Raw genomic sequence first — 17,361 nt, forward strand, 5'->3', positions numbered from 1 at the left:
TATATGTCTGACGTACCAGTCCCTACATTGGGATATTTGGATGATCTGTGGTATACTAGAACTGATGCACTTATATCTGATTTTTGTGCTTGATTTGAAACATATATAGATAGCCTGAGTTGGTAGCTGCTGCTATCAGTTTTGAAGTTTCCACAAGGTTCTATATGACTGTCAACGTTTGATTGATTATTTATGACACTGAATTGTTGATAGTGTAATGGCTGGGTTTTGTTGTTTTTAACTATGTCTGGAGGACTTGATCTACTGGGTATTTATTTGAACTATTATTTTTGTATATTCTTGTCAAACCTTTCCATTTTGTTAAACAAAAAAAAGAAGGGATACCAGGTCTTGTGTTTAATGTGTGCTGATGCATTATCTACACTGTGAACTTCAGTGAGGTGGGTATGGCCCTATCAACCGGATTTAGTTATACAAAGTTAGATGTGAATATAGATATGCCATGCACTAAATCCTTATTTATTTTTGTGGACCATTGACTCTTTTGTTGAAATGTATGTCTAATACTAATCTTGAGGAGGTTCATGTAAGGTACATCATACAGTGACCTCTTTAATATCATCAAGAATGTAAATGCAAGGTCAGAAACAATGAGGTTCTTCATAGGTATGATCATAAAGACATATTTTTATTCTACTGGTAAGTTTTATCAAATGTGCTTCAAACCTTGTGATCCATGTATAAATTGAAGTGTGAGTTTATTCAGTCTCATTACTTGCTTATTTAGTTCCAGTTGAACTTTTGCAATTGCATTTATTGATATGTAGACATTTAGAATTGTTATGCAGAGACGAATCAATTTATATGTATAAGTTCGACTTGACATTTTGCATCAATACATTCTATATATCTCTACAAGTGATGTTTCAAGGTATCATGGTTTTATTTCTCCTGTATTGCGTGCTTATTAATTACTTAGGTTCAACCATTTCGATTAGTTGATCTGTGCTCTTTCATTTTATCTGTCTAATTATCATATACATTGAGAAGTTGAATAGAAGCAAAAGTTACTGGGCACAAGGATACAAGTGCTTTGAGTTGATATTGAATGAATTTTTGTTGATTGCAGATCATTAGTACTCCAGTATTATCAAATTAGCAAGGAGCTAAACTGGTTCTGAACTTACTTTCAAGGAGTTCACAGATCTTTATTTTCTTCAATTGTACAAATGTGAATTATTCTTTTCGCTGTGGTATGTAACTATGTGTACATATATGCATAATATGTCCCATCAAAAAGTAAAGCGAAGGAATGATCCATCAACCTCTGCTACAACTATCTACCAGGTAAACTACTTTACCTTTCTGTCTCTTCAGATTACTGGGGAGTTGGATTTGCTTGCATAATTACTCTGTTGGGATTGGATCAGTTTATGCATGACAAATTGGCATGAATCCAAACAGTTAATATGTTTTAAAATCAAATATTGAGATTGGAAATTTTGATTCAGTTTATGATATTGCTCTAGATGATAAATTGAGATGTGAATGTGCAGATAACAACTTTACTGTATAAAGAATTGGATCCGGTTAGGCTGAGGAAAATAATTAAGTAGGGATTGTGCATCCCTAGGGTGAAAGACCCAAAACCCGATTGGGAATCCGCTTAGTACGGGGTGTTCTCGATGGCCTTAATTCGAGAGGTGTTGGGCCTAGCCGGTGACAAAGAGGAAATAACATGGACATACTGTTGATAACTATGAAAAGGAACTTGGTGTTGTTGAACTCAATCTGGTTCAGTTGAACCAGAATTGTGAATATGTTTGCACACTTTGGGTAACACCAGTAATGGTTATGTATCTGGATATGGTCAAGTGTGGTGAATAAATGAATAATGCAATTTGATAGTTTTTTGTTATTTGGCGAAGTTGGGCTTTTGGCAATCATAATATTACCGTGTAATTTTTCACGCAATTAGCTAATTACAGGTTTATTACCGTATGAACTTAGTAACTATACTTATGCTACACTAAGAAACTGAATAGGTCATCAATTGTCAAATGAACCAGGAAGACATAACAAACTAACTGCAAAACAAACCCAAACTTCTAAACTTCACATTTTTTTCAGGGAAAGGACCATAAATCAAAATGTAGCCCATTGGAATCTACACCAAGTTTATCTTTCTTGATTTGCTTTATGTTTGTTGCTATTAGCTTTAGAAAAAGAGTAGACACTAGCATCCATAACAATCAAGTGTGGCACATATGCACATAAGAAAGAGTTTGTAATTGGCTCAAATATCCAAGGTTGGTTGTATAGAATTTCATTAGGGTGACCTAAATTTGACCCTTTCTCTTTGATGGATCACTTTGTGGATGCATAAATATATCAGTGTTGCTGTTAGGATTGTCCGGGTTGCAAATGGGTTTGAACTTTCAATTTTATCAATTGAGAGAAATCTAAAATTTTGATAGTTTTAAACCAAGTTGGTGCAGAAAGCAGAAAAATAAAATGTGAGGTATGATCTTTCAAAATCGGTGCTTTGTTTTGATTGAGGCGGTCACCATTTGGGACTCTCCCTCAAGAGGCCAAGATGGTCTCATCCTCTCTTTTCGTTTTCTCCCGGACTCTTCTTATAAGCTTGCAAAGTTACAAAAGTAAGAAAAAATAATCGAGTACTGAAGATCACTTCAGTGTTGCTCTTGCATGATATACGAGGCAGGATGCCCGCGTCTTGCCGCGGGTTGGTATGTATCATAATTTCAGTACAAAAGTCTGCTTGTTGGTGTTGCTGTTGATTTGAAGGCTATGCATCATGATAGTTTGGAAAATAACTCACAGCAGGGATTTTGTTCTCTTGAACAAAAGCTATTGAAACTTCAGCATGGTTGATAATGAACTCAACTGCATTAGCACCGGCAACATAAACCATGAAATGTTAATCAAATAAATTTTAAGGGAAACTGAAAATGCACCTTCCAAATATCTCCCTTGACCCCCCACAACTTAATTTCCCAAAACTTCCCCTTATAACTGTAGAATTCTAAAACTATTTGGCATGTTTGGTGATTGGCTACTAAATTTTTGATGTGGCTAGCACGCAAAACTCGGTACTCTTAAGTAGTTTCCAACATAACCCTTAAGTTGTTGCAAAGAGTCCGATAGGAAACAACTAAGCATTCAGTAGCCAGCAGCTCAAATCCAGAATTATAAATGACAGTGATGTGGTAGATTTTAAAAATAAAAACGTTTAGACAATTTAAAATTTCCATTCAACTAATTAAACTCGAACCCTATCATTGAAGTTCACTATCTGCCACTGGAAAATAATACAATGCACAAAGAATTGAAATTTAAAAAAAAAACAAGAAAAAGGAAGCATACCGAGGGAGTCATAAAGCGGAACGTATGTGATGGCCTGGCTGTTACAGGCCTGCAAAACAACAACACAAAGTCATAAGGCTAAAAAGCCGCAATTTTTCTTGGAATTCATCCCCAATTTCAGATTCAGTTGTTCAATACTTCAACTAGTCCCAACCATGGGCACTCACCAGTCAACATAATATCCACAAATACGAAAAGGAAAAACATTACAGTATTATTACCTCCAATGCAATAATCCATTTGGGGCAATTTGATCCATATATACCACAGGATTGACACCACGGCTTCTGATGGTTGAACCCATTTGAATGGCAGCATCATAGACATGCTTCATCAGATTAAGGCAAAACTAGCATTTTAAACAGACGTAGCATATATGTATGAAACAGATTAAGGAATCATTTGAGAATGAGGAAATAATTTCATATTGATAATGCTACGAAATTTGAAAAACCATGACAGTCCTGTATTAGCCTTTCCAGTAACAAAACTACTAAATGCCCATGACCAGAAATGTTCTCTACCAGCTTAGAGAACATGGAGATAGATATGTTAATAAGCAAGAATAGTGAAATTGTTAACTGTCTTAAATTGTTTACCAGTCTATCTGTTAGACTTCTGACATTAATGCTACATTGTTCTATTGTAACCCATACATAGCATCAGAGCAATTCTCTCTACTCATATTATCCAATTCTTGCTTTTTCGAAGGGAAAGGAAAATTTTGGTTTCTGAGGTATAGTTTTTCTGATGTTGCAGGAAGAGGCTGGTTGCTTCGAAAAAAGACATGTCCAGAAGGCCAAATAATATGCAAAGCTACAAATCCATGTTGTGTGGAATGTCATTGATAGCTTGAAACGCAAGCAAATTAGTAAACAAAAACAACAACTAGGACACCACATTCTCAGTTTTCTATATTTCATGTAATGTATGTTTAAAAACAAAAAAAGCAGCACATTGTTTGAATGTATAACCACCTACTTCAAATAAGGGAATGGTGAAGGATAGAATTACACTGACCTTTTTAAAGTGAAACTTGTGAAGGCAAGGTGGTTTCATCTTCTGGAAGACCTTCTTCTGATACCCCAACTTGTTATTTAAACCTTTTAGTAGCTTCGAATATGACAGCCAATGAACATGCATATGCAAAGTTTCAACTGATGAACTGGTTATGAAGTGAAATAGTGTATGGTTCCACCGGAGGAAACTCGATACACAATACCTGCAGGAACAAATTAAGGCATGCATAAATTTACGATAACAAAAGCAAAGGACATGTATATTTCTCAAGTTCAATATAAAGTAGTGGTCAGTGGTAACTCAACAAGAAACTGATAGAATGAAAGAAGAATCAATACAATTACATTGCATTAATTGGACACAGCATTTGAACAAGCTTGCTCTCAATATCTTAAACCATACCTTCAAGTCAATATCATGCTATTCAGACACCGTAAATATATGTTTGGTGATCGATTGAAACAATCATATGATCTATACTCTTTACTACTTCTGAATGACGAAATAAATTCAGAAAACATTTGTATATATCAGAAGAGAAAATGTCTACAAGTTCAACGCTGAGTTTAGTGAAGTAGATTAGTGCACAGACGCAATTTTGCATTTGTTAGTTACATGGAACCGAGCTTGGTAAACTAGTTTAACTCTGTCCACACATATGGAGAATGCGAAAAAAGAGTTGATATTACAAACCAATATTGAAAGTCCATAGATATCAAAGAAAGGGAGAATTTGATAATGTAAACCTGTATTCGTCACATCGGTCCATATAAACACAATGCTTTGCTGCATTAGTAATAATTACTGCTCTTGGTTCTGCTGTAGTGCATCAGTATATAACTCTTTGCAATCCTTCCTGTGTTTGGGACGATATCTTTCCCAGTTGCCCTGCATTATTGTACTCAGATGTGAGTTCTCCTTATCATCTCTGAAAATGAGAAAGTTTTCACAAAAGGAAACCATACCAACAAATACACACACAGACACAGTGGAGAATAGTAACATACCTTACTAGAATCAACTTCATCATCATCATCATCATCAGAACGTTCACTGGTGAGATTCTCTGCACGGATTAGCTTCATACAAACGTCTTCATTTGGAGGCATTATAAGGTGGACCCCACAGCTTTTAAATTTAAAGTGGTCGGAGAATCTGTCAGGTAAAGGATGAAGAACGACTCGACAGTTAAAGGGTGGCAGGGGACGCATATAACCACATCGCCACAATTCAGCGAATGAAATGTATCCCACCGATACATGATTCGACTCTCTTGTGCCATAATAACCTCTAGAAGAATAATTTACATCAGAATACAAAACACGCACTTCATTGATGTAAATCCACAAATGAAAAGAGTCGACAAAACGACAATGATATGGTCCATCAAGAGCAACACAGAAAGCCAATCCTGTGTTGTTGTCCCATTTGAAATTTGGAAGTGCTTCAATCCAAAACTCAAACCGTTGATGCCCCATGAAATCCATTTGACAGCTGAACCATTTTGGAATCTTGCTTCTTGGAACTGGAAATATAATTTCGAAGTCGGACAGCTGAGAACATAGGAGCCGAGAGAAGAGATCATCATCTTCCTTGCTTGCCGCCATCTCAGCCAATAAATTTTGACAGAGTCTCCAACAATTAGTCAAGTACATCCTCTCGATCATTTGAGATTCTTTACGCTCCAAAATGTTTGATAGCTTTGAAATTCTTTCCAACGATACGCAATCGCTCGCATCCAACTCTGTAATCAATGCTGGAAGCTCGGGAATTTCCACAAGCCTTGTGCAGCCTCTCAAAATGAGTCTTGACAAGTTGAAAAATTCCTTGATGCATTCGGGAAGAGTAACAAAGGGGCATCCGGATAAATTAAGATAAACTAAAGTGGACCCCAGGAAATCAATTTTAGATGAATTGCATCCTGGTAAATAGTCACCGCCGTCAGGTAAGTCCACCTTAGTTGGGAATGTTACGAGTTTTGGGCACTCCGCCAAGTCAAAGTCCTCCAAGTTTTGCAGTTCATAAATGCTGCGAGGTAGATCTGTGAGGTCTCTACATAAATTTAAACTCAACTTTTCAAGGTTGATTAGATACCGAATGGATGACGGCAATGTTTTGATGCCAGTGTACCGTAGACTCAAGGATTTCATGCATTTCATCTCTCCCACAATTTCAGGGAAACTCTCCAGCTTTCTGCAATCGCCAAGATCAAGTTGTTGGAGGGATCTGCAGTTGACTTCTGGAGGCAGCTTCACAAGGTTACAACAGTTGTAAAGATTCAACGTAACCAGCTTTTTGAGGTTTCCAACCGAAGGGTGAACCATCTCTAAACTTGAACACCAACTTAGATCCAGGAACTCTAAGTTTGGGCTTCCCGACATGTCGGGGATTTGTGTTAGGAAATGACATCCACACAAATTTAAGGATGTCAGATTCTGCATACTCTGTCATACAAAAGAATAAATATTGAACGGCAAATTGGTAACGTCTGAAGAATTTAATAACGTAAATTGCTGAAAATTTATTAATACCTTGAATCCTCCTTTAAGACGTGTTATGCGGCTGCCACCCATATTAAGCTGCACCATTTTCTTCATATCAAAATTGGAGGGCAAATATTCTAGAGGACATTGAGGCCAATCAAGTAACCGCAACTGATTCGGGTAATGCTTGACCTTTCCAATAAACCGCCCATTGACGTTTATAAAGATTTTAAGATTTTCCATCTTCTTGAAGCATTTAGGACTCAACCGTATCTCATCTGTTGTAGGCATCTTTACAATTATGCTTTCAATTTTACTTGTTCCCTAGTATGAAAAATATGCAATTGAATTAGCAAAACAAACACTCATATTATTATATAATCAACATAAACATATAGTACATGTTATCCTGATATCGGTTGTCAAATTGGAATAAACACATATGATTCTTGTGTTTGTATGTGTGTGTGTGTGTGTCTGCGCATATGGGAACTACTTACTCTGTTTTTTGTTAGAACGTCGTGCACATCCTTATAATACCACAATCTGCTTCGCTCACCGGCCTCCGTAGACTCTTGCAGAACTTTAACTTTCCCCATCTCTTCTAGCAAATCATGCATGCAAATATCATCAAATATATCAACAGATATGAGAGCCTTTTGTTCGAGAACTTTAATGCTATGCTCGGGGGTGATGCGGTCACAACCTTCAAGAATTTGTATCACGTCGTTTTTGTTCCAACCTTTGAAAAAACATGCAATGTCAAGGAAAACATTTCGCGTTGTATCTTGCAGTCCGTCATAACTGATTAAGAGAATATCTTGAATGCTTTTAGGAGGATCTTTTTTAAAACCATCTAACATAGCTCGCCATTTCTGTACAGAGGTATCACATAGATGCGAACCTAAAACTTCCAGTGCTAGTGGAACGCCTCCAGCATAGTGAACAACTTCAGTAACTACGGTTTCTCATCAGCATCCAATTTCTCAATATCCAACAAGGCATTTGAACTGAAGAGCTTAATAGCTTCTTGATGACCTAGTCCATGAACATCGTATGTTGGTTTTACTCCATGAACAGTCAACAAACCCTTATCTCTTGTGGTTATGATAACTCTGCTTCCGCGACCAAACCAATCAATACTCCCAGCTAGTTTCTTCAACTGGTCCAAACTATCCACATCGTCAACGACTAAGAGAACCTTTTTATGTTGCATCCTTTCACGCAACAATGTGGTTCCTTGATGAACATTGTTGATTATCAATTCTTTTGGCCCTACAATGCTAGAGAGAATAATATTTTGCAGGTTAATTAAACCTCCATGTTGCACTGAGCCTTCTCTAACATTTGCCAAAAAACACCAGCCATCAAACTTATGTGCGATTGCATTGTAGACAGCTTTAGCAATTGTTGTCTTACCTATTCCGCCAATTCCCCATATTCCTACCATGCGTACATCACTTCCCCCAACATCTAAAATTTCAAGCATATGTTTTACCTGCGAGTCTAGCCCAACTTGGCACTCTGGCATATCCAAATAGGTAGGTTCATATACTTGTGCGAAGATCTTTTCAACAATTTTATCAATAAATTCATATTCGTACCTGTTGTATTTGAATCAAATGAAACATTTAAAAGATTAAGAAAAAAAAAAAGAAAGAAGAAGAAGAAGAGGGTACTGTTTAATAACCAGTTAAGCACACACCTAAAATCAATCCCTGATCTAATAACCACACAAACTAGCAATAGAGTGATTAAGGAAAGTAAATTAAGCGCATGACATACCCGCCGGAGAAATGCCATCCGGACAAAGTTGCTGCTTCTGATAGAGCTGTTCTCCATCTTAACACCTTCCTCATGTCATCTTTGAATCTGCGTTCAAGATCTGCATGTGACTCACCAAATTTACCTCTTTGGTGTCTTACGTCCGAGGGATCCACTTTGTAAAAGATTGGCTGAACCATTTGGTTCTTTAATCTTCTACATTTAAGGATATGAACCAGTTCTTCCAAACACCACTTTGAGGATGCATAGTTTTCAGAGAAGACAATGAGAGAGAGCTTTGATTCTTCAATGGCTCGGAGAAGTGCTTGTGATATTTCCTCTCCTCTTGTAAGATCATTATCTATGAAAGTCTTGATCCCCCTTCGAACCAAACTGTCGTACAAATGACCTGTAAAACCGTCGCGTGTATCCTCGCCTCTGAAACTCAGAAACACATCATGTCTCTGTGAACGGGTGGAAGGAGCAGAGGAGAAAGACGAAGAGGCTCTCAATTGGATGGCCATGGAATCTGGCTAATTAGCTTGCTGATGGAATGAAGAATGAGCAGAAGATGAAGAGGAAGAGGCTCTCAGAAATAGGTAGAGACTTCAATGTGAAGTCAAGGGCGTGTAAGATGAAACGAAACTACCAAGAAAAAGAAGAAAAGGTCAAGTAGAGTGACCACCGAAAAGCATTGCACCAGTCATGCAGATATTTTTTTATTTTTGTTTGATGTCGAATTATTGATGGTAAAAGAAACAGTGGTTGTGTATGAACGGGTGGAAGAATTGCAGCAACTGTTGTTGTTTGATTGCTGGGCCATGGTAAAGTGACGAAGGGGTAGAAGAGGACCAAATTATCAGCAGTAGGTTCACTGATGATGAAGCGAAACTACCAAGAAAAGAAGCAAAGTTAAAGCTGATCAGTCCAATCGCCACCGAAAGAGCATCTTATAATGAGGGTCAAATCTAATAATTCCTTTGGTTGAAAGGTTGAGCAATTGGCAGTTTTCACCATTTGGTGGTAAAACTGTAAACGAATGATGGAACAAGCTAGGCAGTAGGTTGAAGCAAATTTAATCCTACTCGACATGACTACCAAGTAGAAGCAATCGTAAAATAGCACTTCAAGACTTGATTGGCTTGATGCATCCTTTTTTGGACTCAATGGACTGAAGGGAAGAACATAAGAGCTAGTCGTACCACACTAATTTCATCATCTCAGCTGAACGTAGCAGCGGTAGCATCTCTCCGTAAAGTTCAAACAGAACATTACGGCCAAAACAAATTCTAGAATGAACTAGAATATTTTTTCTTGGATGAAAAGAATAAATATGAAAAGTTCATAAGATATGGATTTATTTATACACAGACTTAGAACAAAGGTCGACACAGGTCAATCCCTGCTATTTGTTCTTCTACAATCTGACATATGTAGTTTTTCATCAATGAAAGAGCAGGCGATCGAAAATTTGGGAAAATGATGTAGCAAGATATATCCAGTAGTTGCTTGCAGCTGTGTTCTCATACTTGTCCACCCTTTGCCTCACTGTAAAGTTTTTCAACTCGCTCCTGCAGATGGATATAGTTCAATATACATATTTAGGATTAACTTACCAAAGTTCTAAGATTATCTTATTCAAGTTGCTAGAAATATTATACCTTGTAATATTTGAGTAATTGTGGTCTTTTCAGTTTGAAAGTTGGAGTCATGAGATCCCTCTCTATGTCAAAAGGGTTTGGGCCTGGTTTGGGAACGATTTTGAAACTGCTTTTAAGGTCAAAAATGATTTTAGGGCTAACATGAGGTGTTTGGTAACCACCCGTAGAACTGATTTTAGATGAATCGATTCTCCTAAAAACGGGTTTTGAAGAAGCTTTGCGGGAATCAATAACACGGAAGGGTTAAATGAATCTTTCATAAATCTTATTTTACCCTTATTCATATTTTAGGTCATTGGTTAAGTCATGTTTTTTAGTTCTCACAACACTTTTAAAAACAGTTTACTAAACATCTCAGCTAATTCCTCTTACAGTAATTCTAGAAGCAATTCTTCTTACAGCAGTTCCGGAAGCAATTCTTCTCACAGCACAGCTGTCTCAAACTGGGCCTTGGTTCCAAATGAACTGCTTTTAACAACTCAAACCCTATTAACATTGTTAAGCCAGATGAGTATACATTATTAACATAGCATGAACTTAGCAGCAGGGATGGAGCACATACTTGCTGTTTCTGACCCGTACTATTGAGCTCATCGCATATATATTTCCTTGCCTTCAGGTTTTGACACAATGATTTGTAATCATCGGTCAAATTATGCTCAGTAGCCCAGTCTTCCAAGGCCTTTCTGTCTGGAACAACCACAGCAACAAGAAATGACTCGAAGCTGTTCCCATAAACCCATATCTGCAACCAGATGAAAGTTAAGGTGTTAGGATATCTGTCTGTAACTTCAAATAAGATGAAAGAAGGATAGAGGACACTAGCACAAAATTGAACTCTAGCTGAAAGATGAACACATTCATTTATTGATGAGTTAAAGGTAAGTCTTGTTATTTATCACACATGGAATACAGGCAAAAAAGAAGGGTTTCTGGGTTTCTGTTTGTAACTTCAAATAACAAGAAAGAAGGGTAATGGACACTACCGCAAATTCGAATTCTAGCAGAAAGATGAAAAAAAATTCATTTATTCATGTACTGATTTGCCTGGGGACGGAACTAGGATGTGGAAGAAGGGTAGACTTAATTTTTTTTTTTTTTTTTTTTAATAAATGGTAAGTTTCTTTTATTGGGCGAAGCCGAAGGCTTTAAAACGGCGCGTCGTATTGGGAACATGGTAAATTGTTGTCCCTATGTCTGCAACTGGAGAGAAACCGACGATGGAGACCGAAGAACAGCAAGTAGACGAAGCGCCACCGCAGGAGACCCAACCCGTCGTCTCACAACCACCACCACCGCCTATTTCCGGTCAGTCCTCACCCAAATTATTATCTCCGACTCTCCACTCTTGTTATTACTATCTCTTTTGTTGTGAATGCGGGGCTTCATTTTTGTTGGGTTCTCTCTTATTTGACCCTTGAAAAGCTCAATATGTTTATCTTCATTACATGATTGGTTAGTGCTTACTTATTGCAAAAGTCTCTAACTTTCTGTAATAGGAACAAAGAATTTATAGATTTGGGAGTGAAAATATAGTGTGAGAGTTGCTACTAGTGGTGATGAAGCTAGAGTCCATAGGGTTGTAGTACATTGCTACCAGCATAAAGAATTGGATTCAAACTGTTATATTCTATGGCTTATCTTATTGAAATTACTATTTTTGAATGTTCTATAGAGCCTTAGTGGTCTTAGATTGAGTAAATTATGCTCACATGGGGAAACATAGTCATGGTTGGTTTGTGATGTAGAAATAGCTCAAATGGTTTGTGGGTCTTGCCGCCGCTTACTTACATACCCGCCTGGAGCCAAGCATGTTCAATGCTCATGCTGTCAGACTGTCAACTTTGTGCTAGAAGGTTTGTCTCTCTTCCTCTTGCACTTAGTTATTGGTTATTGTTCAAACTCTCATTCTTTCATTACTTTAGCTCAGAATGTAATGGTTCTTCTCGCTACATTGTGAATTTGTTTACTGTGCGGTCGTTCTGCATTCTAGCCAATACGATTGCCAGAAGTTGACATGATATGTTGAGTTGATTAATCACTGTGAGTGCCTGTTATGCAATCTATTTACTGGTAATGGGTTACCTTCAATGAATTATGTGAAATATGCCGTCATTTCTGAGGTTCAATTGGCGAAGGGTACGACTGTAAGTTGATTGAGGTCTAAATGTGTCTTCCATTGTATACAGTTATCATGCATGGGTTTTCAATTCTTCTTCTCATCTCGTGTATTATGTAGGTTTCTTTATCGTAGTTTCAGAACCTATTATCTGTCTAGTTAAGCTCCACTTTATGCTCTTCAAACTATTTTGTATGGTGATTACTGTCACTATGGCAATACGTTCAGGTTTTTAACTGTATCTCTTTTTATCAGCCCATCAGGTTGGCCAGGTCAAATGCGATAGTTGTACAACGCTGCTGATGTACCCATATGGAGCTCCATCCGTTAGGTGTTCCTCTTGCAGTTTTGTGACAGAAGTTAAGGTAAGTGAACCATCTACTTTCTAGGAGATTGCCAATGTCTTGGTCGTATTGACTGTTATTGTTGGAATGCATTTTTAAGTATCAACAATAGCCCAATAGGCTCAGATTCAGGACAACACTAGCTGGTAAATCAGTGTTATATGGATACACCTTTTCTTTGTTCATATGTCAAACTAAAAATTATGTAAGATGCTACTAGTATGGTTTCGAAATTTGGTTCCATAAAGATCTCTTTGAACTTTGTGGTTTCCCTGACAAAGAACGTTTTTCTTTTTTCTTTTTTGCTTAGTGAGCATACTGTTAATGGATCACAATTCGACTGCATTGTTCATATTTATGACTGATGTGAAATGTTTCTCTGTAGGATCACAACATGCGCCCTCCATGGTCTGTTCAACAAGGACAACCAACTGCACCATCCAATTCTGTTCACTAAGCAGCTTATGTGAGGCACATGTGTGCAAATTGTATATAGAGAAAGTCAATCAGACAGTGTATCACTCATGTTTCGGAAACTTTGATTTTGATTAGTGTAATCCTTTTCTCTTTGTTCTTATTTTCAAAAGAATGTGGTACATAGCTCCGTCTGATACTAGTTTGTTAAATATTCTGAATTATGTTTGATGAGAAGAAACCCAAACGAATTTGACATTCAGTTAACTGATCAGTTGAAAAATTACTCACAGGTCACATACAGAAACAAATGTGACTTCCATCTAGTGAACTTGGGTTTAAGTAATTGCTAATTTGCTAGCAGATAGTTATGACTCTTGAAAGTTAAAGCAACTAGATCATAGCTACTAGGAACTGTCAGCAACAAGTATTTCGGTTCACTGTAGTAGTGACCATAATGAGCTTGAGAAAGAGAATTTCTCACCTACAGCAGAACTATATATATACCAAACCATATTGAAACTGTTCAAAAGACTAAGAATCTTCTGGCGGAAATAAGATAAACTGGTAACTAAACTACTCCACTGTTGTTTGAGTACCATGTAGCTCTAATAGGATGTCTGCACTCTGGAGTACTATCCATTTCCATCATCAAGCAAGTTTCAATCATCAAGTGGGACGCCTTCTTCATCTGAAGCATCATCGTCCAGAAATGAACCCAGAGTTTTCCTCAAAACGCTGAAAGTTTTGTTGTCCTGAGTTGGAGAACAGTAAATATGTATTCAAGACATGTTCATACAAATCACACACATATAGATATACCAAGAGTCTGAGAGAAACGGTACCTGCTTCTTCTTTTTCAGAGACTCTTCCAACTTTGAAATTTTATCGGTGCAAGCCTTTTCATGCTCTGATATCATAGTTCTTTCTCTCTTTCCTAGTATCAGACCCTCACAATATTAGAGTAAATATACTTCACTTTATATACAGTATAAACAGTAAGGGAAGTTGTGTCGCTTACTCAGTTGCTCATATCGAGTGAATAGCCTTTCCTTCTCTTCTTCAAAGTTTGAAATGATACCTGTCAAATGACATGAACATAAAACATCCTGTTAACTCCATATGATGAACCATATCCTTATTCAGTTAGCTAGCAAGAAACAAGACAGTGATTTGCTTGATGCCATTTATCTTTACTACAATCACTCGACAGAAACAAATTTTTATGTGGAAATAGAATAACAATGCTTTATGAAATCAAGTCTAATGATTATTGCAAGACCTTCATTGCATAATTTGATATTCTTAATTCTCACTCACTGACATAACTATATGAATACATAAACTACAGATCACTATCTAATCAAACATCACACTCACTGTAGCGGATTAACTATCCAACTGTACTTGTCACAAATTGCAGCCACAATCTACTTACACAAGTCTCGTACCGAATACTAAACTACAAGCTAGAAATACCTTTCAGGGTTTGTAGATGGTTCGCTTGATCCTTGCAGAATTTCTCATAAACTGCTTGGAACTTAGTCGTTTCAATCTTCAAGCAATTCTCACACTGCGTGTACACAATCAAAGAACTCAGTAAAGAAAATATTCAATCAAAATAAACCATCAGGAAAAGAGTCCATCACAGATTCTCCACCACCTCTTTTGAGCTCTTTGAAAGTGATTTCGCAAAACTTTGCCTGACAGTGAAGAGTAATGCAAAAACCCTTAGTCAGTACACACATTTCACCAGCTAAAGCAAACAGCCACACGAAGTGAACTCGCGCACTTTTCAATTACCTGTCCTTCTCAACTTTCGACTTCAGTTCATCAATCACAGACCTGACTTCAGCAGCCACACTGTGACAAAAACACAGAAATAGCAACTAAGAGCACTATTTCAGAAAATCCAACGCACAATCAATAAAACTTAAGCCTGATTCCATTTAGTTATACTCCTCGATTTAAATCCTACATTAACCGAAACTGCAAGCAAAACCTCATCGATTTTTGAACATTTTGATATAAGACTAAGTCATTTTAAACCAGGTTTGACCTAACATTACGAACTCAACATCATCAACTCAATCAGAATCTAAACGCAGGGAAAGAAAAACGCTAGGAATTTGGATTTTTGTACGGAACTTCAAAATTTGACTCAGATCAGTAAATGTTACTCACAGAAAGCTAGAGTTTCTAATTTCTGAGCTAATTTAGTGAAATGGAGAGCGAAACGTTTCGAATTTTCACCTGGAAATGGTCTCTTCGTTCTTCTTCAAGCCGTCCTTGTGCGCCTTCTCTCGGATCTGTTGCAGCGCCGACATGATTCCTTTGATATCACTGCAAAAAATTCCATCCGGATTCTCAAATCAAACACATCCTTAGCTAAATCCACAAGCGAAAACCAAGAGAAAAGAAGGAATTAGAGGAAAACGAACCTGGAGAGGTCGATATAGAGATCGAGGTCGGCCGATTTGGTGAGCTCAGGCTCGGCCGCGCGCCTCTTCCTGGTGGTGGCTTTGGCGGTGGACATGGTTTTGCGAGGGTTTGGAGGTCTTAGGGTTTGGGTTTGGAGGTTGAAGAAGCTCTCCGAGAGTAGCGCCCGCTCAAAATTTGGCTCTCAACAGATCAAAATTTGAAATGAGGGGTTGTGATAATGAGTTTTTTTTTTTTTTGAAAATAGTTGTAATAATGAGTTGGTATATATAGACGTGGCGGTGACATTCTTCGGGCGACAGACATAGATTATTTTGTAATTAATTGGAATATTTAAAATTTTGACACATTTGAATTTAGGAAAAATGCTCCTTTAATGCTAATTTCAATCCCTCGTTACCTATTTCAATGACAATCTTTTTTAAGAGCCCATTTTAATATAAGGTATCTCTATTTGTGCCCAAATGAACAAATCTTTACTTAAAATCTTAACAAACAATATTATTTTAGGATTATTTTGCCGTCATCTCTTAAAACATGCATAGAGAGAGAAAATGGAAGAAAGAGAAGATTTGGCCTGAGCCTCACCGGACTCCGGTCATCGGTGACCGCAATCTTGCAGGTCGCCTAAATCTCACCGGATTTTTTTAAATGTCACCGAATCTCGCTGGATTTATTTAAAAATGTCACCGGACCTTACCGGAAGTATATTGCATCATCGCTGAATGTCACCGAATCTGGCTAGATTTATTTAAAAATGTCACCGGACCTTACCAGAAGTATATTGCATCATCGCTGAAGTTTAATTAAGAGACAGTACTGATGAAAAATGTTTTACTAGGGGGCAATAAACTTCTACTGAGATTTTACTATGAGGCAGTAAATTTTTACTGAGGTCAATAAAACCTTATTAGGGGCAGTAATGATGAAAAATGGGTTACTGAGGGCAATAAACTTTTATTGAGAGAGCAGTAAACTTCTACTGAGATTTTATTAGGGGCAGTAAACTTCTACTGGGGGCAATAAATCTCTACTGGGGGTCAATAAAAACTTATTTATGGACAGTGATGCTGAAAAATGTTTTGTTGAGGAGCAATAAAGGGTGGAGTAGATGAACAGAAGAATCTAGGTGGAGTAGATGTCCAAAAACAAATATGAGAAGAGAAGACCACAAGGCCACTTGATGCACATCACTGAGATATGAAGAAATTAAACCAAGTTTCTGATGCATTACAAATCATTTGACAATTATCCAATAGATCCATGTCTCACTTACCTGGATATCCATGCCTTACTTACAATAGATCCATCAAACATGTAGGCAACCGAAACAACATGAGGAACCTTCCAATCATCGAAACGACAAGCTAACATACTAGCTCGCATACTCTTGAGCAATCTCCATAATGTACTCCGACGTAGCCTTCATCATGTTGATGTCGCCTTTGTGAGTTAGATCTGGGTGAGCCTAGGGTTAGATCGAAGCAGAAGATCGGCGGAGATCTTCGGTGTAGCCTTCAGCATGTTGACGTCGCCTTCGTGAGTTAGATATGGGTGAGCCTAGGGTTAGGTCGGAGCAGAAGATCGACGGAGATCTCCGGCGTAACCTTCTCCCTGTCGGCGTAGCCTTCTTGATCGGCGCTGGAGAGAGAGAGAGAGAGAGAGAGAGAGAGAGAGAGAGAGAGAGAGAGAGAGAGAGAGAGAGAGAGAGAGAGAGAGAGAGAGAGAGAGAGAGTAGTAGTAGTAGTAGTAGTAGTAGTAGTAGTAAG

The 17,361-nt window shown here is 37.6% G+C and overlaps 5 protein-coding genes across 5 annotated transcripts; 1 reads left to right on the top strand and 4 right to left on the bottom strand.

Moving 5' to 3' along the window:
* Positions 1–2,823: 2,823 nt before the first annotated feature.
* LOC101295693 (protein SUPPRESSOR OF npr1-1, CONSTITUTIVE 1-like) lies at positions 2,824–7,149 on the bottom strand. The gene is made up of 7 exons (XM_004293975.1): positions 6,900–7,149; positions 5,376–6,812; positions 5,115–5,256; positions 4,369–4,570; positions 3,570–3,676; positions 3,349–3,397; positions 2,824–2,868 (listed from the first exon to the last, which is right to left on the bottom strand). The coding sequence occupies exons 1-3, from the start codon at positions 7,140–7,142 to the stop codon at positions 5,170–5,172; spliced, it is 1,767 nt and encodes a 588-aa protein (XP_004294023.1). The 5' UTR covers positions 7,143–7,149; the 3' UTR covers positions 2,824–2,868; positions 3,349–3,397; positions 3,570–3,676; positions 4,369–4,570; positions 5,115–5,169.
* A 660-nt stretch (positions 7,150–7,809) lies between these two features.
* Positions 7,810–9,139, bottom strand: LOC101303498 (TMV resistance protein N-like). The gene is made up of 2 exons (XM_004295581.1): positions 8,637–9,139; positions 7,810–8,455 (listed from the first exon to the last, which is right to left on the bottom strand). Exons 1-2 carry the CDS (start codon positions 9,137–9,139, stop codon positions 7,810–7,812), a joined length of 1,149 nt encoding a protein of 382 aa, XP_004295629.1.
* Positions 9,140–10,622: 1,483 nt separating this feature from the next.
* LOC101303790 (long chain acyl-CoA synthetase 2-like) lies at positions 10,623–11,452 on the bottom strand. Its single transcript, XM_004295582.1, has 4 exons — positions 11,432–11,452; positions 11,263–11,276; positions 10,839–11,163; positions 10,623–10,762 (listed from the first exon to the last, which is right to left on the bottom strand). The coding sequence occupies exons 1-4, from the start codon at positions 11,450–11,452 to the stop codon at positions 10,748–10,750; spliced, it is 375 nt and encodes a 124-aa protein (XP_004295630.1). The 3' UTR covers positions 10,623–10,747.
* Positions 11,453–11,495: 43 nt separating this feature from the next.
* Positions 11,496–13,402, top strand: LOC101295984 (protein LOL2-like). Its single transcript, XM_004293976.1, has 4 exons — positions 11,496–11,584; positions 12,025–12,132; positions 12,651–12,760; positions 13,125–13,402. The coding sequence occupies exons 1-4, from the start codon at positions 11,497–11,499 to the stop codon at positions 13,194–13,196; spliced, it is 378 nt and encodes a 125-aa protein (XP_004294024.1). The 5' UTR covers position 11,496; the 3' UTR covers positions 13,197–13,402.
* A 119-nt stretch (positions 13,403–13,521) lies between these two features.
* Positions 13,522–15,749, bottom strand: LOC101296267. Its single transcript, XM_004293977.1, has 8 exons — positions 15,595–15,749; positions 15,407–15,496; positions 14,957–15,016; positions 14,817–14,856; positions 14,633–14,726; positions 14,175–14,234; positions 13,999–14,090; positions 13,522–13,908 (listed from the first exon to the last, which is right to left on the bottom strand). Exons 1-8 carry the CDS (start codon positions 15,687–15,689, stop codon positions 13,816–13,818), a joined length of 624 nt encoding a protein of 207 aa, XP_004294025.1. The 5' UTR covers positions 15,690–15,749; the 3' UTR covers positions 13,522–13,815.
* Between the last annotated feature and the right edge of the window lie 1,612 nt (positions 15,750–17,361).

The sequence above is a fragment of the Fragaria vesca genome, linkage group LG3 (genome assembly GCF_000184155.1).
Source record: "Fragaria vesca subsp. vesca linkage group LG3, FraVesHawaii_1.0, whole genome shotgun sequence".
In the NCBI taxonomy this organism is placed as follows: Eukaryota; Viridiplantae; Streptophyta; class Magnoliopsida; order Rosales; family Rosaceae; genus Fragaria; species Fragaria vesca.